The sequence below is a fragment of the Zootoca vivipara genome, chromosome 11 (assembly GCF_965207765.1).
Source record: "Zootoca vivipara chromosome 11, rZooViv2.hap1.1, whole genome shotgun sequence".
In the NCBI taxonomy this organism is placed as follows: Eukaryota; Metazoa; Chordata; class Lepidosauria; order Squamata; family Lacertidae; genus Zootoca; species Zootoca vivipara.
Window position 1 is genome coordinate 32,517,519 of NC_142594.1, and position 26,197 is coordinate 32,543,715.

Consider the following 26,197-nt stretch of genomic DNA (forward strand, 5'->3'; position numbering starts at 1 on the left):
GTATCCGGAGGGTCCACTGTATGTGTAGGCCTCCCAGTGTGTGCAAGAGAACTTGAGTGTGAATGTCTCCCTGCTCAGTCAAACCGATTGCTCAACCAGGTCACCTCTAAAGCAGCAAAATAAGTTGGAACCATCTGCATCTTAAGGAGGTATACTGAAGACAAGACATAGGGCAAGTTTCTTATTCCCCAATAAAAGCAAGGGAGCTTTCCCTTCCCAAAGGAAAGGTCCTCTGTATTTGTTGTGTGTTTCTTCAGAAGCACTTTGCCCTTAGGTTCTTTTTAAAGAAAGGGGGGGTTCCCTGATATGCGCATTTTGCCCATGTCCCAGATGCAAATATATTTTTAAAAGATTGTTAGCACAAGTATCCAGGAATCAGGACTACCACTGCCAATTGCATCTGCTGTGGGGAGGAACCATAGCTCAGTGGTAGAGCATCTGCCTTGCGTACAGAAAGTCTCAGGTTCAATCTCTGGCATTTCCAGGTAGGGTTGGGAGAGAATCCTGTCTGAAACCCTGGTGAGCTACTGCCAGTCATTGTAGCCAATACTGAGCTAGATGGATCAATGGTCTGACTCAATACAGTATAAGGCAGTTTCCTAGGTTCTTTTTTCTTTGGCTTGGTATCCTGTTAAACATGTGAGAAGTACAATCTTCTCTTGGACCTGGTTTCTATCATTAGCACAGTTCTGTTTTCTGTTACTATCAAATACTAGTTCTACAACTGGCAAGTCTACAAGACATACAGACTTATGCCAGTCAAATAGTCACACCTTATTATATGTATTTATTACATGACCTGATAAGGTACGCAAATCATTTTTCAATTGAGTGATATTAGGTGGCTTCTAGAAACAAAAACAACCCTCAATACACTAAGCACTACACAGAACAAATAGCAATTCTATAAAGAAATTTATCTTCAGTATTAATGAAGGCTTAACTTATACTAATCCAGACTGCACCACAGAGAAAGCATTAAAGGCTTAAAATATCATCTTATAAATTTACCTTTAGTACAATCATATCAAATTTAGAGCAAATTAATAGTATAATTCAGCCCTCCCTCAACGTCATGCCCTCCAGATATTTTGGACTACAATTTCCATCAGCCTGGGTCTGCATGGCCAATGGCCAAAGAGTTGTACAACATTTGGAGGGCCATAGTCTCACCTGTCACACCGTTTATCCTTTTGGAAAGACACTTAACTTGAGCAAAAGCGGACAGTCAGAAGATCTGCTTGAATATGTCAGCATTCTAGAAGTACTGGAAATACAGTAAGTTTTAGGTCTTCAGTAGTTGTATTAAATCAGTTATTATTTAAAAAAAAATGCTATGTGCTGCATCTATATAGTTAGCACAAATGATCAGAGTTCAGTAGTTCAGCTTACAATTATAGAAAACGAAAGTTATCAGCTTTCTCTATACTAGAATGTTCACAGCTGAGCTAAATACCACAAGTAAGCTATATTTGTCAGAAGTACTGCACTATACTCATGTGCTCCTACTCTAAACAATACCCTGTCTGAGAGCATGCTGTGTCATATGATTGACTTCTGTAATAGAGAAGATTCTCCCAAGTGTATGCAATGGGTAATTCAGACCCTCTGAATTCCAATTGCTTTACTAATTATCTATCCCAACAGACTATTGAAGGGGAAAGTTGTACCTATTAAGTACTAGTGTCTGTCAGTGTTTCTTAACACAGATAAACAGAATGATGCAGATAGACAAGATTTTAATTGTTATAGATGAATATGTATCTTTATAGACCAAGGTGGTTTTTTTTAAATAAAAAAGATGGTAATACATTAGAACCACGCACAATGGACTTTCAGGGATAGGATGAGTTAAAAATAACACATTACTAAGTGAAACTAGGTGGGGGAAAATAGACATACAGTGGTACCTCGGGTTGCGGACCCGATCCATTCCAGGATGCCATTCGCACCCCGAAAAGTCTGCAACCTGAGTGGCGCTTTCACGCATGCGCAAAGTGCACAGAATGCTGCTGCGCATGCGGCAGAACACTTCCGGGTCCGCAGCATTCGCAACCTGGAAAAACGCAACCTGCAGTGGACGCAATCCCGAGGTATGACTTGTATGCTCTACACAAAATGGCTTGTTTCACTTTCTCCCAGGTAGTCAGGACAATATATTGGAATAAATGTTAATATGACAACTTCTTAATAAGCATTATTAGATCAAATTCCAGAGGGAAATTATATTAGTCTGCTATAGTAAAAACAATGAGTCTTGTTGTACCTTAAAGCCTAACAGATTAAGACATGGCTTTTGTGGGGCAAGCATAGAAAGTATTCACTATAGAATGACTTTTCACTTTCTGTACAATCTAATACTGTATCTTAAAACAGGCAATAATAATTAAGGATGAGATAATTTTCATTTTAAATATTTATTTATTTTACACATTTTACCGTTCACAATTAAGCAAAAAATAGTATCTAAAAATGAATTCCTCTGTAAAAAAGTAAATTAGACTAATATTCCACTTTGAAAAGAACAGCATGCAAGTAGTTGTTTATCTACTGGCAGACAGACATTACACAATTGACCTATATCAAATGGAAAGTTTCCAATAGCAAATTTAGCTGAAAGTTTCTGTTAAACCAGAGATGGGAAGCCTGTGGCCTTCCAGATGCTGGAGTACAACACCAATTCCTGACTATTGGTGGTGTTGGCTGGGCCTGATAGGAGTTGGAATCAAGCAGCATATGGAATGCCACAGTTTTCCAGAGTCCTACTTTAATGTATTGAATGTTTAAATTCAAAGTCACTTGCTTTGAAGCCAAAGGAAACAAACAAGATGAATGCAAGTGATTTCTTCATACACTATATGGTGAAGCTACACCAGGGGTTCAACCATTCTGGAACCAGGAGCTACTGTGGAAATTAAGAAATTGTCACGGATACCCAAAAAATCCCATTTCACAGAAGATGAACTAACTGCTGATGAGAAGAACCTTGACCCAGCCAAAATGCCTACAACCCCCATCAAACAACACAGCCCAAAAAATCAGTCAACATCTCCCAAACAAAAAAACTCAAATTTACCAAAAAAAGGGGGCATGGGGGAGGGATTTAGTGGGCACCAAAGAGAATGTCCAAGGGTGCTAGGTTAGGGTTGTTGCGGGGGCATGGTGGTTTAATCCTCAAGGGAATTGTATACATGCATTACAGTACTAGCATTGCACATTTTCTACCAGCTCAATTGACTGTGTACAAGCAGTGCAATGTCCAACAATTCCTCAAGTAAATACTGTACTACATTCCACCTCAAAAGAATGTGCATGCCTTCTAAAATCTCTACTTACACACCAGCTAGTTTTCTGCAGAATTATTGTTTGGCTTTCATTTTAAAATCAGACTGCAGCTTTTCCAGAAGTGGAACATCTTCCAAAAAATCTGTCCCAAGATCTAAGCAGTCCTGGTCCAATCAATTACCGTATATTCTCTTATAAATAAAAGTTAGCTAAGGTTTACTATGTACCTTGCTTCATAAAATCACCAATTATATTACAAAGTCCTTCTAATTGTTTCAAAAGCAAGGTCCTAACTACACATGACACAGATCACAGATCCGTAACAAAAACCAGGTGGCTGCTTGTTGTAAAGAAAAGCAGCTTTGGAAGAGGGATTTCAAATATAGAAGCAGTGGAAAGATGTTTCATCCTCCCCCCCCCCATCTACCGGTACTGCATCACTGGTCCGGACCCCCCTCCCAATGCTGTTTCTTTTTAGGAAAAGCAGCTGCTAGCCTTTTGTTACATATGCTAGTGTTACATATGACTATGCTCTAACACGTTAATTATAAGCCTTACATTGTCAAGTGATCCTGACTGCAAATTGTATTCTATTCTGCTTGTACTATCAACTGAATTAAACAAAGAAGATTTTTCTGGCCTGTACCACTTCCTGTTGTGGCTGTGTGTGTTTGTTTGAATACTGCCCCTCCCCTCCATGATGACTTTCTAGCGTGGGAGGGAAAACCCAGCATATAGAAGACTAGTCAGAATCCATTTCCTACCAGTTTAATTTTCTAAAAGCAGGGATCTTTCTCTCCACGGGAAACATTCAAAAACGCAACCCCACTAGCTACATGAAGTGGTACAGGCCAGAAAAAAACTTTGCCAATTGATCCCGGCTGATGACATTAAGTGGCCTTCACTGGTTATAAACTATCTGAATGCATAGTAGTAAGCCCGGATGTGTAATCTAATTTTGTGCATCTGTCTCTCCTCCTCTCTTTTTTATACACACACGGCCACACCCTTGTATTCAGCGCTATTTGCTCCAGAAATCTGTCTCCTGCCTATAATTTCAGAGTGCTGAAAAGGAGGGCCGGGCACCGCAGGACTTAACGGTGAATCTGAATGAAAAATGTAAAACAAAAACAAAAACAACCAACAACAACCCGATCTTACCCATAAACATACACTAAGAGAGGGTTGGGGCAGGATGAGCGAAGAGGCAACAAACCCACCCAACCATTAACAACTCGGGATTTCCAAATATGGAGAGCTATTATGGTGGTATTAAAACGAAGGTCCGAAAGCCCCCGCCCCCTTCTCCGCTCTCTTGTCAAAGCCAAACCGCCAGAACTGGGTTTGGCGCGGCCACCCCTTTCTCCCAAAACAGCCCCACACATCCCAAAAGGCACATTTCTGCGGATGCCCTCGACCCCCTTCCCGAAGGACGATGTCAAGTTACATGCAACTCCCCTTTATACACCCTCACCAAAGCAAGAGGGAAACCGAAGCCTACTGAAACCCTCTTTTTATTTTTATTTTTTGGGGTGCCATTGGACTGCTATATATGCCATTCAACTATATATAAGCACCCAGAGAGTCGCGAAAACATAAATACACCCCCCCGACTCACCGGTTCCTCACAGGGTCACTCCTCGCCGGCTTGCCGGTGCCCCCATCCATCCGCCCGGCGACGGCTGGGAGTAGTTATCCGCTGCCCCTTTCCCTCTTAAGGCGCCGCTCCGCTTCCCCGCTCCTCTCCTCGTCCCCGTCCCACAAGGGGCAGCGGGGCGAGAAACGGCCGCTCAACCCCCTCTTCCCCCTCAGAGGTACGGAAAGGCGCCCCCCCGCTCGAGACCTGAGCCGGGTGGCGTTGAGAGAGGGGAGCGCGTGCGCGTGCGCGAGCGAGGGCGAGCGCTGGCAAGCCTTTCTCTCGGCTCGCGCGCCGTTCTCAACCCCCTTTGTTCGGCTTCGGCGGCGGAACTCTCCCGAAAAGCTTCTCCGTCCGTCCGGCTGCTGCACCACGTCTCAGTCGCAGGCCCCTTCAGAGAAGCCTTTCGCGCTCCAAGACCTCGCGAGAGGCCCGCTCCCCTCACGGCCCCGGCTGCATCTCAAGACCAGGCATCTCGTGGCAGCTGCGGCATCTCCACCGCCGACACACGGAGGAGGAGGAGGAGGAGGAGGAGAAGGGAGAAAGCCAAGGCTGTTGCTGCTGCTGGTGGTGGTGGTGCTCCTCCTCCTCCGGCGGCCAACAACACAACGGCGGCAACAAGCGGTCTGGCCTCCGACCCGGAAACTCATGGGCGCTCGGAGCCGCACGGGAAGCGGATCTACTGCCGGCTCACGGGGGAGGGAAGCTGGGCGGAGCCCCGGAGGAGAGCGAGAGAGGAACCCCGGGGCGGGGCGGGGCGGCGATGCGCATCTTCTCCCCGGAGGAAGAGACCCCCTTTCAAGGCTGCGTGGCGGTAAGGGAAAGCTAGTTTCCCCACCACCGCCACCACCCAAAATACGTCGACGTTCCACAATCCGGAGTTGGCGGCGTATCCTTCTCCCGCCGGTAAGTACTGTAATTCTCTGCCTCAGATTCGTCAGCTCTCAGAAAACGACAGCGCATCTACTTCGGGAGCAAGTCCTCTCGCCTCCGGGGAATCTTGAGAGCTATCGGCTGCGTTCCGTGGTAAAGGGACCCCCGCACCGGGTTCAGGTTGCAGGTGAGGGGCTGCCTGTTGGAATGCTCTCCTGCGGGAGGAAACAGAATGACCCTTGCACATAGGAAAACTGCCCAGGATGAAAAGGTGGACTGGACCCTTCTTATAGTCAGGAAGTCTCTATTTTTTTTTGTTTTTGTTTTTCTGAGGTTGAGCTATTTATGCAAATATGGGAACCCACACCCGCAGCAGCTTTAAGGTACCGTCGAGGCAAAGCTGATGTACTTGAGAGTCTAAAGGACAGGGAAATTAAGGTTTATTGGGCAATCTAACAGATTGGGAAATTTATTGCATTGTAAGTTTTTGTGGGTTAGAGCTATACTCTGTGGAAGCTTATGGCACTTATGGCACAACAAATCTTTTAATGTACCACAATACCCATTTATTTATTTTGCTGCAACAGTTTAACAGGGGTGCCAGTCTGCACATCTTTTACCATTGGAGTCTGATGAATACAATAATGTCAATCACTTAAAAATAAACATGCACAGGTTGGTGGTACTTACTCAGCTGTTACCAGTCTGTCCAACTCATAATTGAGGAAGTTAAATGGTTCTTCTTGACAATGCGTGGCTTCCATTGGCATCAGATTATTATTTTGGGAACTTTTTAATGTTTGATGTTTTACTATGTTTTTATATGTGCTGTAAGCTGCCCAGAGTATCTGGGGAAACCCAGCCAGATGGGGTGGGGTATAAATAATAAAATTAGTATTATTATTATTCCAAAGTAATGATTCTGAATATGGGACCAGGACTGTCATTATTTCACAGAGCAATTCTGAGTATCAGACATCATCATCATCATTTTTAATTTGTATACCATCTTTCTATCTTACAATACTCAAGGCGGTTTACAGACTGAATAAACAAAAAATGTACATCTTATAACAATCTAATGCAATACAAAAATGTGATATGTTGTATTTACTATTAAGGTGATAAAAGGATGAGATTTGGTTATATTTTCAGCGCATTCTTACCAATGGAGTGACATGAAATCATGGAATGGTAATTATCCTAGAATAATTAACATATAGAACAAGGGTATGGCCAGATGTGTATGTATGTTGGACCTATGCATTTGTTTTTCTCAGGGCCAGTCCTACCATTAGGCAGAACGAGGTGACTGCTTTAGGTGGCAGGTACTGGGACATAAGTGGGTGGGCACTCCTTTAGCTGTCTTCCCTTAGCCATTCCACATTCCCTTCTGTTGGAGGACAGAGCTGTCCATGTTACACCGGCTATCCTAGCCTTCCTAAACTAGCCAGCTACTGAGTGCTGTAGAACAGGGGTAGGCAACCTAAGGTCTGGGGGCCAGATCCGGCTCAATTGCCTTCTAAATACGGCCCGTGGACGGTCTGGGAATCAGCGTGTTTTTACATGAGTAGAATGTGTCCTTTTATTTAAAATGCATCTCTGGGTTATTTGTGAGGCATAGGAATTCATTCATATTTTCCCCCAAAATATAGTCTGGCCCACCACATGGTCTGAGAGACAGTGGATCGGCCCATGGCTGAAAAAGGTTGCTGACCCCTGCTGTGGAAGATGCTATCCAATGTTGAAGCAACAATCAACTGGCAGTTCAGTCTGCTTCTGTATATGGCACAGGGAGGAGGCAGCCTCTTGTCCTTTGCCCACAACTGCAGAATGTCGTAGGCCAGCCCCAAGCAATAGATTTTCAGTGCTGCCTCTCCCATAAGATCCCCGCTCCCATTCCTGCGATAGGATTCATTTTGCTCACTTAATCTTCCTTTATTGCTAATCTCATAAAGACCCAGAAGGTGAATTAGGGATATGTATGGGCTCCAGGCAGCCGCTTGGTTTTGGCTAGTGGTCACTGTGCCCAAAGTTTCTCTGTGTAGGATTAATGCTCAGCTTAAATGGGCTATGGATTGAACTGCTTGTCACCATACAATCTTTACAAATTTCACACTTCTAATGTTGATGAAAAAACACCTGATGCTGTTTGACCTGCAGTTTTTGATTTTAATGTTTTCACGAAGTCTACATGAAATTTAAGGTAGTTTCTCAGCTTAAAGAGAAAGGTGAAGGCAGATTTAGAAATTAAGGTGTAGATACAGTTTTGCACTTGGACTGACAGTGTTTATTGTTGATTTGAGAAATGCTACATCCTGTATAAAAATGTTTAAATTTACCACTTTATTTAGTCTCAAAATCTCAACAGTCTCAGCTTAGATCCTGTTACCAAACACACATTACATGAAAGTTATTTGTTTGGATTTCAATGAAATTTTAAGTTTCATGACATGATCCCAATTTAAAATCTGCAAACAAAAACAATAGATTAACACAGTGCAGCACAGTGTTTCATGCCCCTGGCCTTCTAACAGATTGCCAATGTTATGAGCTTTGATAGCATACTACTTATTTTAAGTGGGATGTTTGAATCCAAGCTCTTCCTGTCCCATATATCCTGACAGAGAAAGAGGTCTTGGTTCAGTCCCTTCTCCCTGCACCCCAGCTGACTGACACTGTCAAAACTGAGAGCTATGTAATCTCTCAAGCTATGTGCACCCAGATCCTAATCAGTCATTGCAAACTACAAACCTTCAAAGCTGAATACAGATCTAGCCTCAGAAACCACACACAGAGGTGGTTATTGCATGTGTGGTTCCTGATCAGCCAGCCTGTGCTTATACTGTCCTTGTTGTACCGGTATTATTGAACATGTTTTTAGTGTCACACTGTTTGCCATTTCATGTAAGCTACTTAAAATTATACTTATTGTTTCCATTTCTACAAAGATATTTAAGCAATGGCTTCATTATAAATTATTTTGAATTTTCAGGACAGTCCTCAAAATGCTCAAAGCAAAATGAAGATTTCCTTTCTTTATTCAGGGAGGATAGAGAGGGAGAGAAAGAAAATTACTAGCATACAGTACTTTAAAGTGGGGAAAACATCTGTGGTGGTTGTTTCCTTTTAAAAAAACTTGTTTCTTCAGATATAATCTTTGGATTCTGTTTATTTTTTCACTAAAATAGATATATTAACAAACCATGGGCAACCCAGAGGTAATAACTGAAGCATATGTAGCTGTAATCCGCCCAAAGAATGCTGCAAGCCTGAATTCTCGTGAATATCGTGCTAAATCATATGAGGTAAGATCATTCTTATTTGTTAGGAGGCATTGAAAATGCATTAAATGGGAGGGTTTTTTATTGTAGGAAGTTGTTGTTGTTGTTAAAATTTGTCTACTACATCCAAGGAACACAGGGTGGTTCACAACATAAAAATAGAAACACAAAATACATAGTTAAAACAAAACACTAACCCTTCTCCCATGAACACATTTAAAAGGACGTATAAATTAAGGTGTAGCATCAGTGAGAATAGCATCCTAGTCCTAGGTACAGACAGAAACTCAGGAAGTAGTTTGACGCTAGTGACATTTTTGTTGACCATTATCTACATTTCATTCCTGCCAACCTAGCAGTTTGAAAGCACGTGCAAGTAGATAAATTGGTACCGCTACAGTGGGAAGGTAAACGTCGTTTCCGTGTGCTGCTCTGGTTCGCCAGAAGTGGCTTTGTCATGCTGGCCACATGACCTGGAAGCTGTACACTGGCTCCCTCGGCCAATAAAGTGAGATGAGCGGCACAACCCCAGAGTCGGTCACAACTGGACCTAATGGTCAGGGGTCCCTTTACCTTATCTACATTTCATGCCAACATGGCATTGCCTGAAAAGTAAAGCTTGCACATTGGTATATCTCATCCTAAGTATATGAGTGCAAGGGCAGCCTCTGTTTTGACAGTGCTATTCTTCTTTCAAAATAAATACGGATCTTTGTATTAACTAATGTTTACCTTGATTTTCATCAGATTTTGTTGCTTGAAGTTCCCATCGAAGGACACAAGAAAAAAAGAAGAAAAATGTTGCTGGAAACTAAAATTCAAGGAGGTGGCGATATATCCCAAAAGATCTTGGATTATATAATAGAAACCACCAAACCAATTTCACCAGGAAATCAAGGTGTTAAAGGTAAGGATCGCTGTTTCTGCTTTCTAAAATAACCAGGCCAGTCTCCCCAACCCCATTTATATTCTGCCTGATAACCAATGACAGTCAGTACAGCTAAAACAACAATCTTCATTATTCTCCATAATGCTTGTCAGAATATGAAGATTTTTTACTTCTTTTTTGAAGTTAAGAAAGTTCTCATCTGGCTAAAGGAGAGGTTCTGAAAGAAGAGCTGTGGTGCCAATCTGTTCTCAGGAAGAAGAGAAAGTTGGAGCAAGCACTCATTTGAAGTCTCCCCACTATGGGGAGACAGGTACAGAAAAGGGTGCTTACTCAGTCAACTGGAGCCTAGGTCATTTAAAAGTTAAAAAAAACCCTGTGCCTTGAAACTAACTGGGTGTCACTGCAGTTGTTATATTACAGGTATAATGAGATCCCTCCTATTAGGGCTCATCCATACTTACCTTTTGCCCAACTCTTTTCAGGCAGAGACCCACGTTTTAATGCTTGCTCCATGTCCGAGTGTGGTCCCCCCCTGCCTCAAAACCCACTCTTTTAAAGCTGAATTGGAACAAATGTCAGTTCGGGTTTTCCACAGATTGATGCTTGCTGCGATTCAGCTTTAAAGTGTGGGTTTTTGCAGGGCAAGTTCTGAAGCAAAACCCCCCCCCCCAAACAAACGGGTGCTCGAACATGGAGCTTTAAATCACACCTGGAAAGAGCAGAGGAAAACTTAATCAAATGGGTGGCTGCACTAATTGAAGCTTCCAAGCCATCTTCAAAGGCAGCCCCATATAGAGTGTGCTATTGTAGCCTAACAATTAACAAAGGGTTAAATCCAATGTTAGTTGTACTCATAGTGCACCTATGGGGATAGAATTCAATGTATCACTCAGTGGAGTATGTGTGCAGGAAACTAAGTCATCTCAAGCAGTGGGATTTCCCCCCCTCCCCCCAAGCCTTCTAAACCTGTTCTGGGGTTTTCTCCAACCCTCCAGAGCAGATTTAAGGACCATGAGGGGAGGGGCGAGAAAGTCCTATTATATATGTGGACCTTGTCCCACGCATGCAACAGTTTAGTTGAATCCTGCCCATTAAAATTAATTAACATGGGTAACTTAGGTCCATTGATTTCACTGGATCTTACACTGAGTATAATTAGTTGGATACAGCCCAAGCACTGGATCACAGACACCTGGCTATTATGGCAGCAATGACAGATCCTGATTGATAACAGCCAAAACTAGTGAACATTAATCTTGGCCACAGCTACAGCTTGAGAATTCAGGAGAATTGCCGGGGTTCACAGTACCCCAGAATGTATCTGGATGGATCAACATGGCAGTTGGTGGTTCTACTGTTCTGGATTGAACTCTCATGTTGAGCCATCCAGTTTTCAATACATTGCGTGTTATCAGGAAAGACAGATGAGGAAACAGGAGGATAATTTCAGCCATTTAATTATTAAAGGATTATTATTGTATACAGGAAAACGAGTTCTGTTAATGAAGACTTTCCCTCTTGATGGCGAGAAGGCAGGCAAGGATGCATCCCTTTTTGTTGTACCAACAGTAGTCAAAGGTAAAAATAAAAATGTTAACATTAAAGCGGCACATACCGTGTTTCTCATATTATAAGACATGTCTTATATTTATTTTTTCCTCAAAAAAACACACTATGGCTTATTTTCAGGGGATGTCTTATATTTTTCCTCCTCCTCCTGCCATGGCCGGCATTGCTGCTGCGCCTATCACTATGTCTTATTTTCAGGGTATGGCTTATATTCCTTGAATGCTTAAAAATCCTGCTATGGCTTATTTTATGGGTATGTCTTAAAATATGAGAAACAGGGTAATTAGCAAATGTTAATATCATTTTCTTTAAAACGTACATGAATCGCGCAATCCTACGATTTCACACCAACCAGTTCCACTCAGGGCTACACTTGAATGCTTTTAAGACATGGAACTTCTTTTTCAAAATGAAAGGGGGGAAACATTTTATTTATGAGGATGAGAGAGGATGGTCAGTTGCGCTGAAGGTGGCAAAGAGGTTGAGGATGTAGTAAGCGATAGGATCAGGAGGCATGTGAAAAGTTCAGTTGAAGACAAGTGTAACCATTTTACTTTGAGAGGAGCGGGAAAGGGAGAGAAAGGGTTCTGGCAAGCTGCATCAGGCACTGGTGTTTGTGAGGCCTCAGAGTAGGGTTGCTTACTGCTGATTAAATCACAAATTATATTCAGTCTGTGCCCATCAGTGCAATCCTATGCATGTATTCACAGATGCAAGTCTCATTGAATTCAGTGGGGATTACTCTCAGGTAAATGGGAATAGAATTGAGGCCGTAATGCTCTTGGAACATCATTCAACAAGGTTACACTGCAACTAATATTGGGAGAAAACTGCATTTTTCCAGAAGCAAAATAATGTACTTTGACGAATGTAATAATGCAGTCTTGGGAATTTTTAATTTGTGGGGCATAGGAATATAAGAACAAAATGTAATGTTATCAGGCCAAAATTGCAAAATAGAATAAACAAGATTTGTTCAGCCTTTTTGTTTTAAAAAGTATCTTCTCCTTTGTAGATAATACAAAATATGCCTACAGTCCTGGATGTCCAGTTTTCTACTGCTTACAAGACATCATGAGGGTCTGCAGTGAATCCAGTACTCACTTTGCTACAGTAACAGCTAGAATGTTAATTTACTTGGATAAGTAAGACATTTTTAACAGAACTCCTTGAGTCTATAAAAAGAAAATGATGCTAAATAATTAAATATTTTAAAGTGTTCTTAGCATTTTGCATACCATAATATTTCAAGACAGATCATGTTTTACTTTAAAAAAAAAGTTGCAGGTCCTAAGCATTTGTTCTTAAGTGTTTGTATCAGTGTATCTCTCTAAGGGCTTACTTATGTGTTTACGTTATGCTGTGCTAATTATTTGCTAATCTTCAATAAAAACAACAGTGCTCAAAAGTTTTTGCCCGTTGTGTTCTGCAGGTGGTTAGAAGAACGGCATTCACAATCCCATTCAATCCCCGCTTTATTCAGACCATCTCCCTTGGAGCGGATTAAAACAAATGTCACAAACCCTGCATACTCTGTTGAACCTGGGCAGACAGAGAGCTCACTTCATATGGGATACACAGCGTTGGAAATCAAGAGTAAAATGCTGGCACTTGAGAAGGCAGACATGTGCATCTACAACCCTTTATTTGGCTCAGATCTGCAGTATACCAATAGGGTAAGAGGAGATCTTTATTAGTTTAAGAGGGCTTTGATGTCAGTGTTAGATTTTTAATGCTCATTAGGGTGCACTTTGAGCCTTTTTCTTCTTCTTCACTTTATATGGTATTTCCAGGTCGACAAAGTGGTTATAAATCCATACTTTGGACTCGGAGCCCCAGACTATTCAAAAATACAGATTCCAAAACGTGAAAAGTGGCAACGCAGCATGAGCAGTGTCATGGAAGACAAGTACTGTGTTATTTTTATTCATTTGCATTTCTTTCTTTTACAAAAGAATCACCCCCTGAAGTCCAAACCCCTATTATTTATTTATTTAAAAACTTTATAAGCATTATTCACTTCCAGAGTGGATCAGGGCAATCCTAAATATGTTTACTCATAAGTAAGTCCCATTATGTTCAGTAGAATATACGCCTTCGTAAGTTTGCATGAGTTTGCATAATACTGTAATTTTTATTAAGCTTCCAATTTTACATTTCAAAATAAAATATTTTACAAACTTTAAAATATCCAGTGACTTCCCTTCTTTTCCTTCCATGGTTCATTTTACATATACGGTACATTCCTGCGTATTTTACACAGTTTCTCACCCAACAAAAGTTAAGTACCCTGTTTAATTTATCTTAGTGCTGCCAGTGTTTTCAGCTGTATAAAGTTATTTTCCATATATTCAATAAACGCTGTCCACTTTTCATTAAATATATGTTCTTCTTGCTCTCCTATTCTATATGTTTAATCTGCAAGTTCTGCATATTCTGTCAACTTAAGTTGCCAGTCCTCTTTAGTTGGACTTTCCATTTTTGGGCTAACAAAACATGGGCCACAGTTGTTGCATACATAAATAACCTTTTCTGACACCTAGGAATTTCTGTCTGGGTCAGTGGTTTTTTTCTGGGGGTACGCAGGGGTACGCATACCCCTAAACATTTTGTGAATCTTTGTACTTTTGTTCATTTACTGTATTCATTTTCCCCAATTTGAACTATAAAATGGTGATTTTCTTGAGTTAAAATGAGAGTACCCCTAAACATTTTTTAAAGAAAAAAAGCACTGGTCTGGGTTATTTCCAACAAAGTAGTTTTAAACATTCCCCCCCCCCAATTCATTATAAATAATTTCCGCATCTAGAAAGATTAGCGCAGCCTGTTTTTCATTTCTTACTTCCAAGTACAGTACTCTATTAAATTAATTACATTTCTTATATTGTCTTTCATTGGTCAGTCTGGTAAAAACCTGGGCTGGTATCTGTGGACTGACTCAGTCCTTTTCAGTTTATTAGCCAATATCGTAGCAAATAGTTTGTAGTCATAATTCAGTAATGAAATAGGCCTGTAATTTTTGGTCTTTTTTAAGTTGCTGTCTTGTTTGGGGATCCAAGTAATGAATGGATGTCTCCATGAAGCTGGAACTACTCCCATCACCAAAAATCTGTTAATGGTGTCCTTGAGTGGTTCTATAAGTGCATCCTGAAACTTTTTATAATAAATTGCAGTAAGTCCATCTGGCCCTGGTGCTTTCCCCATCTTCATTTGGTTTATTGCCATTTGCAGTTCCGATATCGAGGTGGGCGCATTCAGAATTTGCCAATTTTTCTTAGATACTTAGGGTATGTAACAGTCACTTAAAGTAAGTTTGCATAGGTTCTGTAATGATCTCAGGTCCCTTGCTGGAGAGGGTAGTGGCACCAACCACAGTCAAAGCTATGAGCAGCCTTTTAACTTCCCCTCAAAGTGTGTTGGCTCTTAAAAGTCAAATATCCCATCAGTGTAATAAGACTGTAAAGTAAAAATAGGTTTTAAATGCAGATGCATTGCATTAGTGGGAGGAAAACTAACTCCTTTACTGTCTCGTGCCTTTTCTCTTTAGATCAAAGCAACAGGATACTTTTGATGAAGCAGTTGCTTAACATGACTGAAATATCACATCTTCTTTCTCCCCCCCCCCCCAGGGAACGCCAGTGGGTTGATGATTTCCCTCTTCATCGCAGTGCTTGTGAAGGAGATTCTGAGTTATTGAGTCAACTTCTCAATGAAAACTTTTCAGTCAACCAGCTGGACAGTGATCATTGGGCGCCCATCCATTACGCATGCTGGTGAGCAGAGTACTCTTGCATTGAACTCCAAAACAGGGAATTGTTCATAATTAAAATCATCTGTTTGTGTCTTCATGCTTATGTGTGCGTCTGTGTGTTCAAGTTTTTGTCATGCTCAAATGTAGCTAAGAAATAGAACCCAGAAGGCAGCTCTGTGGGTGAAGGGTGTGGCTCCGCAGCTGAGGATTTGTTCACTTCTCTGTGTCTCTGAGCTTTAGAGGGCAAAGTAAACCAGGTGTAGTCTAGCACAGACTTGGGAAAGGGCAAAATGTGAAGCTCACTGCACATGCTAGAATCATAGGACCCCCACTGAAATGAATTTGTTATTTTTTCACATTTAACTGAATGGCTGCCCTTTACCCCATGTAGATTAATCAGGCTGAACTTGAGCAAACTTTATGGTGGGAACAAAGCCACTCCATTTCCTATAGTGGAAGGCCTAGATTCCACTGAAACTCATGGATAAGCGCAGTTTGGTGTATTGGTGTCCCTCAGAAGTCTTCCCTGCATGCACATAGACTGCCCCCATCAAAAAGATGGACATTTTCCTAATTTCTGATAATTATTGCACATTAGTTGCCCAGCTTGCATGTAATGTTAAGCCAAACCACAGTTTAGCATGAACGAATGAAGGCTGAGACTGTCACATTCTTCCCCCAGGCCTGTCATTGTCTGTACTACCCACAGCTAAGCTATTGTTTGGCTTAGTATTATGTCTGAACCCAGGGTTGTGGGTTGTCTCTCCTAGATGAACTATATGAACCTTGGTTATAACTTGTGGTTTATTAGGAGCAGGAGAAACCACAAGTTCTGGCAACTCAAAGGTAACCCAGACTTTGTGGTAACTTTGCAAATGCTATAGAAACTGGCAATCCAGTTAAGTGGCTAGGGCATCCCCAAACTGCGGCCCTCCAGATGTTTTGGCGTACAACTCCCATGATCCCTAGCTAACAGGACCAGTGGTCGGGGAAGATGGGAATTGTAGTCCAAAACATCTGGAGGGCCGAAGTTTGGGGGTGCCTGGGCTAGGGCCAGCTTTAATGAAATGCACCACTGCTGTAAGAGAGGCTTTGTGCAAAAAATGTACTTAGAATTTAATTTAAAAATGTATGTAAAATGTTTTGGGGGAAACCCTCATATATTCTTAATTATTGGAAAAATTGAATTATTTCTTTTAGAATAGTAACTTCTCCCATAACTAAGTGAATTTCCTTAAATTGCAAATGCTAATTATTTTTGTGGGGCATGAATTTATTCCAGAATGCTGGTAGTGTTTCAGACACTTAGACTGAACTAAAATAATTAAGTGCAGCTTCTTACATGTGTCTTTGGAACCATTTCATAGACTATATGCAAGCTTACCTTTATTTGTATTTGTTCTCTGTGTAGGTATGGTAAAGTTGAAGCTACTCGAATGTTGTTAGAGAAAGGAAAATGCAATCCAAACTTGCTCAATGGACAGCTCAGCTCGCCTCTTCACTTTGCTGCTGGGGGTGGGCATGCCGAAATTGTACAGATTCTCCTAAACCACCCAGAAATTGATAGAGTAAGATATATTTGTAATTTCAATCATGGTTTCTTATACAATTAAATTCTGCTTTTGAACAGTGGCTCATACTTCCATTTGCAAAAGATTTTTTTAAAAAATTAAGATGTTTCTTGAAGTCATTCCAAGGAATGACAGTATTGTGGAGCAGGAAACACAACAGTAAATACTTCAAAGAAGTAATTCCGATTGCAAAGAAGTAATTCCTATCATTGCAGTTTGCGCAAGGAAGAATTGGCACCATGGTCAGCACTTTGAACAGTACCATGAAAATGTTTAAGACAGGTGGTGCGCTCTAATTCAGAGCATTGAACACCCCACAGAACACTGCATCTGGAAGTGCTTTTAAACCTTAATTTCCTAATCATGGGCATGATTCTTTTCTTTGGTGGTAGGATTGGAAAACACAGTTCAGAAATGGAGTCATGCCAGTTGATAAGTGAAGGGTACTTTCCAAGAAGGGGGCAGTGGATGTTGCAGCCTTTACTTGAGGGGCTGTAGTTAATAGTGGAGCACATGATTAGCATGCAAAAGGTCCCAGGGTTTTTGAAAGCCTTTGAAAGAAAGGCTTCCTTCTGAAACACTGGGTGGCCCCGGCCAGTCATTGTGTAAGCAGTTCTGAGCCAGGTGGACCAGTGGCCTAACACAGCATAAGCCAGGTTTCTATGTTGCATTTAGAAAGCTGTGTTTTGAATCTCATATTGTTTCTGTTTGTATGTAGCACATCACTGATCAACAAGGAAGAACCCCACTGAATGTCTGTGAAGAGAACAAACAAAATGAGTGGGCAAAAACAGCCAACTTGCTGAAAGAGGCCGCAAACAAACAGGTATGCAATGACCTTTCAGATTTTAGAAAAAGGTCCTTAAAAGCAAAAGGAAGTGTTTAATGGTTATTGTATTTGTTAAAAACCAATACATATATTTTTAACAAAAAGCAAAAGGAAGCATTATCCAGGAGCAGTTGGTGTGGTGCGGCAGTGCCATAGATAGACGCATTACTGACAGATGCATTGCTGCCGTTTACCATGATGGGGCAGGGCAGTGGTGAGGTTGAGGCTGTATGGGTATCGTGGCAGGGGCAAGCTTTGCTAGTGAGTCTGTGCTGCCCCGACCTCGTCTCCAACCTGCACAGCACAATCCCTCTGCAACCTACAATTATCTCATGTGTAGTGACATGGTGTTATGGCAAGCCCATAAACATAAGATGCTGCTGAGTAGAATTTATCATTTCCATTTTAATCCAATTTGTTAACACCACAGACCTTCTCAAATATTTTCTCCTCAGAGTTATTTCAATGGACTTTCTATAATGAATAAATTCTTGCGCAGCAGAACAACCTGCAATAGTGCAAGTCTCAAAATTTCAGTTCAGCATACCATTTGAATGTGCTTCCCTATGTCATCTGTGCTGCAATGGGCCTCGGAAGCAGAGCTTGACACAGGGGACCTCTGACTCTTCTCCTGAGCTTGTACCTGGAGAAGTGTATCATCCTTGACCATGTGTCTCGTTTCAGGGATGCTTAGACACCCATATTGCCCCTTTTTCCACTTGGAGGGGGGCAGGGTACTGGCACCCACAAATTTTGGCTTGCTACCAGGGCCAGGCAAGGTTTCAGTATTTCCTGTTTTCATTTATTTCCTCTAGTATGAGAAGGTACGGATTTATCGAATGGATGGGTCATACCGCTCTGTGGAGTTGAAACATGGAAACAACACCACTGTGCAACAGATAATGGAAGGAATGCGTCTTTCTCAAGAGACACAACAGTATTTCACTATTTGGATCTGTTCTGAAAATCTTAGTAAGTAATTGGTATCTTGATGACATCTGGTGTGGGGTAGATGGGGAAGAACAGTCTTTCAGGCAAAAATAGGGACCCTTCCAGGCCTAATTTGGCCCATGTGCCAGAGGTTGTCCATGCTCTCTCCCTAGGAGCCACCCTCCTCCTTTGAAGCAGGATCTCTGAAGAGGTTCTGAAGAAAGCAGTCTTTCACATGACCTGCTCCCAAGCCTTTAAGAGCTTCAAAGTTTACGAGTAGAACTTTAAATTGGACCTAGAAACTGAGAGCCTGTGAACTGACAAAGCAGTGACGTAATATGATCAAAACTTTCAGTCTTAGTTAATAATCTTGCAGCCCAACTTTTGGACCAGCTGTAGTTTCAAAACTTTTAAAGACAGATCCAAGTATAATGCATTACAGTATAATAGTTTAAATGGTTCACCTAAACACCAGCAGCAAACTATGCCTCTAGCTACGATTGTAGCTGGTATATTAGCTGAAGCTGACAAAAGGACTGAGCTCTTAGTGTTTCTGCCTTTTCTGACAGAAAGCTGACTTTTGCACTTTTTGTTAAGTGTATCCATTTTTCTAGGACACTGGTAACTGGTGTAGACCACATTGCATTTGCATGGTTGGCAGAGATGCTGACAGTACCATGCATATTCAGTTGACTTGTTTTATGTGCCTCATAAATAACAAGAGACATCCTAAAGCAGTACAATACAATAAAAACACATGTGGAGCAATCACACGTATAAAAACATGTATGCGTGCCATTCAAGTCCAATACAGATATCAACTGCGGGGGGTAATCCATGTAAGATTGTTGAAAGAACTTCAACAGATGCCAAAGGACAATAGGAAATATGTAACATTGCTATTTATGACATTTTGCTTTTATAATCCTGCCTTCTTTCAAAACATACTCAGTACTGTATAGCATTCACACATACTTGATACACATACTGAGACATTGTCTTGTATGCATTTATTTAATTAAAGAGCTTTTGTTGTGTAGATCTCCAGCTGAAACCATATCACAAGCCTCTGCAGCACGTTCGCGACTGGACAGAAATACTCACTGAACTGACAAACCTGGATCCTCAAAGGGAAACCCCACAGCTTTTCCTGAGGAGGGATGTAAGACTTCCTTTAGAGCTTGAAAAAAAGGTTGGCATTTTATGTTCTGATATATCAAATTCAGGTTCAATGCCTGAATCTCTAGACAGAGTCCAGTATAATGATTTCACTTAGTTTGTTCTTCTGATTTTTCCAGATAATACAGCTTGGCCAAGGGAAGCCTACGTGATACTCTCCATATGTTGCTGGACTACAACTCCCATCATCCCCAACTGCTGACCATGCTGGCTGGGAGTGATGGGAGCTGTAGTCCAACAACATCTGAAGGCTATGATAAATAGAGTGGCAGGGGAAACCCAGCCAGGTGGACGGGGTATAAATAATAAGGTTGTTGTTGTTGTTGTTAAGTGGGCAGCTAGATCTAAGTTGTGATGTATAATTTTTAATCAAGCTTTTAAACATTATTTTACATTTATTTTGTTTTAAATAACTGACTTGAGCTTAAAATTTAAATAACTACATGAATTGCTTTGCTACTGAGCAAATAAAATAAGAACTAATGATGTTTAAAATTTTAATATAGACACATTTTATTTTCTGTGCCCATAGACTGAGGATCCACTGGCTATTCTTATCCTATTTGATGAGGCCAGGTACAATTTATTAAAGGGTTTCTATACGTCACCTGATGCCAAGCTGATAACACTTGCAAGTCTGCTGCTGCAAATAGTCTATGGAAATTATGAAAGTAAAAAGCACAAGCAAGGCTTCCTAAAGTGAGTGGATTTTAAAATATTGATATGCTTTTTGTTTTAAAATGAAGATATTCAGATAAGAGAGTCTAAAAGGCTATTTCATGATTGGAGGTGTCGGCTGATTCTGGACACCCTCGCTTCTACATAGGTGACCAATACAGTTAAAGGTGACTTAACCAATCACCTGAGCAGCTATAATGTGCAAGAATGCTATAATGTGCATTATAGCCTATTTGCATGCATGAACTGTTGATAAAGGCAAACAGATTTTGTTTTTTATCTGTTCAATCTTATAAAAGTGGTTAAACATGTTTGGCTTTTATTTACAGTGAAGAAAACTTAAAATCTATAGTACCAATCACCAAATTAAAAAGCAAGGCACCTCACTGGACAAATCGAATACTTCATGAATACAAGGTACGATGCTGAGCAACATAATGTCAGAAAACCTGAAAACACTCCGATCGTAAATTTGAATGTTGTTAATTTCTTTTTATATTGTAAACTGCTACAGGCTACGTTGTGTGATTTTGGATGAAAGTTTTCCTTTTATTTTCTGTCATCCATTGTAAAGGCCTTTGGCTACATACAGTAAAATTGACTCTCGCCATTAATAATTTAAAATGCCTTTTATTTTCTGGAAATGTTAGGGCAACAAAAATAAAATGCTGACAAAGAGGTCTAACTGCAAATTTTTGAGTCATTGCTATTGGTGACCAGCTTTGCATGCCACATTAAACTATTGTTAAAATAAGCTCTGGTGTAATATGAATGCATTGCTTCTTCTCCTCACTGCTGCTAGGTTAGGTGTCCTGGAATCAGAGGTATTGGTCGAGTCAACTGAACATATTCTTTTGATCTGCCCATTCTAGCTCCACTCCTAGGCCAACTTAGCCCTGTAGCTGAACTTGTTTCTGCTGAACAAGTTTACTGGAACAACAGCCTCCTTGGTGGCCAAATTTCTTTTTCTGGCCCTTAAGCGTCGTAAAGTCAAAATTGACAGCATTGACATGAATCTAAATGTATAGCCTACTTCTTATTGTCGGTTTAAGTTTTAAGTTCCTTTAGATGTTTTAATTTTTGTATGGATAAATGTTTATTTCTGACTGACGGTCGAATAAAATCTGATTGATTGCTTCTTCTCCACTGGTCATATGCTGCTGGGGGACTAAGCTATGGTTTGGCATAGCACTATGTTTGAACCTGGGCTCAGGGTTTGTTTCTGTCCAAACAAACTAAGGGGTATTTACGGTTTCTCCTTGGCTTACCGTGTGTGGATTATTTTGGAGAATCAAACCATGATCCCAGGTTTAGCAGAAATGCTAAATGCAATTTAACTTCCTGATCTCCCCCCCCCTCCCCAAAATTTCTTATTGAAGTCAATGACATGGTTTCTTTCCATCTTGTATGTGTTCATATGAATTGCATAACAGAGTATCCTTAAGCAAAGTATTTCTGGCATTTCACCCTGTGCAAAGAATCTGGATCCAAATAGAAGTTAAAATCTCAACTTTTGTGGGTATGTCAACTTGTATTTGCAGAATCTCAGTACTAGTGAAGGCGTGAGTAAAGAGATGCATCACCTGCAGCGCATGTTTTTGCAGACCTGCTGGGAGATTCCTACCTATGGGGCTGCTTTTTTCACAGGACAAGTATTCACAAAAGCAAGCTCAAGCAATCATAAAGTCATCAGAGTGTATGTAGGTGTAAATGTCAAAGGATTGCATCTTCTCAATATGGAAACAAAGGTACAGTCTTTGTTTTTCAGTTTTAAGTCTTACCACTATCTGTGAACATAATGCATAAAGTGTGCATATTCCATACAGCATATGTCAATAATATTGTTATTCCATTTAACATAGTAGTATTTCATTTATTTTTTGTAATTCAGAACAAAATATGTCAGACAGTGAGCACATGTGTAGCTTATTGAGGAAAGCACTTTTACTTTGTGTCAAATTTATAGATAATGTTGGCCTTTCATCTTGTTTCCTTTATATTGACAGGCATTGCTGATATCTTTAAGATATGGTTGCTTTATGTGGCAGCTGGGAGATGGAGACAGCTGTTTTCAAATACATAGTCTGGAAAATAAAATGAGCTTTATTGTCCATACCAAGCAGGTAAGCAAACTACTGATTTCACACATTCCTCAACTCCCCATCCCAAATTTTTCCCTGGTGCTGAGCATACCTAACAGTTACATTTTAGGACAGATATCAATTGCTGTTAGTTTGGGAGAGGGGACGTGGTTGGCACTGCGGTCTACAGCACTTGAACCTCTTGGGCTTGCCAATCAGGTTGGCAGTTCAAATCCACACGGTGGGGTGAGCTCCTGTTGTTCTGTCCCAGCTTCTGCCAACCTAGCAGTTTGAAAGCATACCACCACAAGTAGATAAATAGGTACCGCTGCAACAGGAAGGTAAATGGCATTTCCATGCACTCTGGCACTCGTCATGTTCCTCTGTGTGCCAGTAGCAGTTTAGTCATGCTGGCCACAAGACCCAGAAATCTGTCTGTGGACAAACGTTGGCTCCCTCAGCCTGAAAAGCAAGATGAGTGCCACATCCCATAGTCACCTTTACTGGACTTAACTGTCCAGGGTTCCTTTATCTTTACCTAGTATTGGAGAATAATGCTGATGATGGGACTAGCATTGGTTTAAAGAAACACAGTAGTTCTGCACATTAGCTTGATTTAGGCAGATGAACAAGTAACACCACTCAGCTGTTTAAAAAATATTCAATGTCTGCCATAGAGCTCTAAAAATCTGTGCTTAGAACCAGTTCACACTCTTTATAGTCCACGGTGCATGCATTTTCAACACTAACAAGCAGTTATCTCTATTTGTAAATGTTATTTATCCTAGTCTCACAAAATAGCTTGGGCCATCTTCCCGAACCTGGTGCCCTTCAGATGCCATGTGCTACAGCTTCCATCATCCCAGACCAGCAGGGGATGATGGCAATTGTAGTCCAAAACATTGAGAGGGCATCAGGTTGGGGAAGGCTGATTTGACTAATATTTTATAAAAGCAGATTTCGAACTAAAGTTATTCTTTCTACCTGCACTGTGGACTCAGGTTAAGGTTTTTCATCATATTTAAATTAAGGTTATACTATATTAAATTAAGATGAGATTCTGGTGTCTCCTATAAAAAGGGTAAAGGTCAAAGAGACATGAGTTTTTACACAAATACTGTAGTCAAAAGAATTCACTCCTGATAGATAGAACAGGGAAGTATCCCAAATTAAGGTGCATAGGTTGCACAAGCTGCTTCTGCCCAGTTTTTGGCAATTCCCCACTCCCATGATGTCCTAGGTTCCTCGACCTTCATGAAAGATTATAATAGTATAATAATTTTCTTATTTATATGCTGTGCATCTGACTGGGTTTCCCCAGGTTTCTCAAGAGGGTAAGTGGAGGGTGGAGATAGTGACAAGAAAGCCTCCTTATACAAGCAGACCTGCTCACAACATTGGATGCAGCCCAATAAAAATAATTACTTCCAGCTCTAAAAAGAACATGACATTCTGACTTTGCACTGAGCATTTAAGGCTGTAATTCCAAAAACAATCCTTTGAGTTATTCTCACTGCAGCTCCCATGGAATTTCCTGAAAGTTTCCCAACCTCCAGTAGATGTTTTTTGGGATGCAGAGAACTGGAGTGGGGAAGAGGGGCAGGGATGCCCACTTGCACAAGTGGGTTCCATTCACAAAATACCGGATAGAATATGTCATATGACTGCTGTTTGGGAAACCCTGATTTGTTTTTTTCTGTTTGCAGGCGGGACTTGTTGTAAAATTGCTGATGAAATTAAGCAGCCAGCTGGTTCCCAGTGAAAGAAGTAACTGAAATAAATGGAGAATGGTTATGCAATTAGCTACATTAAGCACATTTTTTGTTTCTGTAAATAAAAGCCTTGTATGTATATGAGATATACAGGATGAAATATGCTCTCTATTGGACTTCATACAGGAGTTTATTTGTAAAATAGAATATATCTGTTATTTTTATAATAATGTTGGGGGGGGGTTATTTTAAAAACCATAACATGCATTGAGAAAAAATGTGCATATAACCAACAGCAGTTGAAAACGCAATAGGATGTAAGGCCCATTGGAAACAATAGGACTTACTTCTGAGTAAACTCGCATAGGATCGCACTGTAAGTCTATACAGCCGTACCTTGGTTTTCAAACAGCTGAGTTCTTGAACGTTTTGGCTCCTGAACACCGCAAATCTGGAAGTGAGTGTTCCGGTTTGCGAACTATTTTTGGAAGCCAAATGTCTGATGGAACTTCTGTGGCTTCCGATTGGCTGTAGGAGCTTTGTGCAGCCAATCAGAAGCTGTGTTTTGGTTTTTGAACGTTTTGGAAGTCGAATGGACTTCTGGAACAGATTCCGTTCAACTCCCAAGGTACGACTGTATTCTTGTTTAAAATAGGCAATAAAGAAGATTTTGCACCTCGGCTACCCAACAGAAGATTGCTTTGCAAGTTTTACTACATTTATCTGTCATAGCATGTGTGAACTATTGAAGTAGAGAATAATTGGAGGAATGTAGTGAAACTTGCAAAATAACCTTTAATAGTCAGCCTAGTAACAAGTGGCTATACTGTAGTTAAATTCCCCAAAAGTAACAAGATCTGGGGACCTCTAGAGCAGCATTCAATCCAGTGCAAAGAGCTGTAGCCAGAAAAGAAAGCCAGCAACTTCCCTAGCCTGATTTTCTTAAAAGAAACAACAACAAAAAACTTTGCTTTCTTTATTACCCCTTTGTTTAGAATTTAATTTGATTAAAAACAACACCTTCTTATATATTTAGAATATTGCATGGAAAGAGTCGGGGGTTAGATCTAGCTAGGTCAAAAAGAGTCCATCCATTGAACTAAATGGACATGATTAACTCAAGTCCATTTATTTCAGTGTATCCTCTTTAAGCATAATTTTTTTAGCTGCAACGCAGGAAGAACTTCGTTGAAAGAAATCTAAAGTATTGTGTACTTTGTTGCCTTTTATACTTATGAAATAATTGTTTTGCTAATTTATTGTTATGTTTATTAAGTACAGTTTTTTTAAATAATATATTCTTTGTACAAAGACTTGTGAAAACTAGTGTGTGTGTTTTATTTAAAACAAAAAGTCTGATTGACTAAACCATTACTAGTGACAGTAGGCCTGTTCATTTCCATGCTTTGTTAGTAATCATCTGGGCAATTTCTGACAAAAGTAGCCTTTTATAAGAAACCTTCTGAGCCTGCCATTTTCATGCATGGCATTCCTATTTGTTTCATGCCTGAGTAAAATATTTGGTTCTGATCCAAACAGAGTGGAGGAGCCATAGTTCTGTGGCACAGAACATATTTTCCATACAGAAGGTCCCAGGTTCAGTCCCTGGCATCTCTAGCTAAAAGGATTAGTTTACAGGTAGGTAGCCGTGTTGGTCTGAGTCGAAGCAAAATAAGAAAATTCCTTCAGTAGCACCTTAAAGACCAACTAAGTTTATATTTTGGTATGAGCTTTCGTGTGCATGCACACTTCTTCAGATACACTAGAAACAGAAGTGTCAGACCCTATATATATACAGAGGGTGGTGGGTGGGAATGGGAGATGGGCTGATGGGAGTGGTAAACCTGTAGATGGGTGTTAATGGCTGCTGATGGCTGCAATTAGTCCTGGGCTGAGGTGCTAAAGAAAGCTTGATCATGCATAATGAGAT

General features: G+C 40.7%; 2 protein-coding genes across 17 annotated transcripts in view; one reads left to right on the forward strand and one right to left on the reverse strand.

Moving 5' to 3' along the window:
• The window catches only part of ANKIB1 (ankyrin repeat and IBR domain containing 1), a 57,670-nt gene extending 51,950 nt beyond the window's left edge, over positions 1-5,720 (reverse strand). For 10 of the 13 annotated variants that reach the window (XM_088653595.1, XM_088653599.1, XM_035128977.3 and 7 more), the window contains exon 1: positions 4,904-5,720. The gene's annotated coding sequence lies outside the window, so the exon portion shown is untranslated. Of the gene's footprint in view, positions 1-1,173; positions 1,268-4,903 lie in introns of all 13 variants that reach the window. The other 3 variants (XM_088653596.1, XM_088653593.1, XM_035128972.3) reach the window with 1 other exon arrangement.
• Positions 5,721-5,852: 132 nt separating this feature from the next.
• KRIT1 (KRIT1 ankyrin repeat containing) lies at positions 5,853-25,580 on the forward strand. Of its 4 annotated transcripts, XM_088653600.1 has the most exons (18): positions 5,853-5,981; positions 6,950-6,988; positions 8,986-9,102; positions 9,826-9,985; positions 11,453-11,545; positions 12,552-12,681; positions 12,969-13,212; positions 13,330-13,445; positions 15,166-15,309; positions 16,699-16,855; positions 17,577-17,684; positions 18,503-18,659; positions 19,658-19,809; positions 20,329-20,495; positions 20,804-20,891; positions 22,016-22,222; positions 22,481-22,597; positions 24,262-25,580. In XM_088653600.1, exons 3-18 carry the CDS (start codon positions 9,001-9,003, stop codon positions 24,328-24,330), a joined length of 2,211 nt encoding a protein of 736 aa, XP_088509726.1. In that variant the 5' UTR covers positions 5,853-5,981; positions 6,950-6,988; positions 8,986-9,000; the 3' UTR covers positions 24,331-25,580. The 4 variants fall into 4 exon arrangements, with proteins under 4 accessions (XP_088509726.1, XP_034985559.2, XP_060136751.2 ...); XM_035129668.3 differs by lacking the exon at positions 6,950-6,988 and having other exon boundaries at positions 5,854-5,981; XM_060280768.2 differs by lacking the exons at positions 5,853-5,981; positions 6,950-6,988 and adding an exon at positions 6,037-6,177.
• The last annotated feature ends 617 nt before the right edge of the window (positions 25,581-26,197 follow it).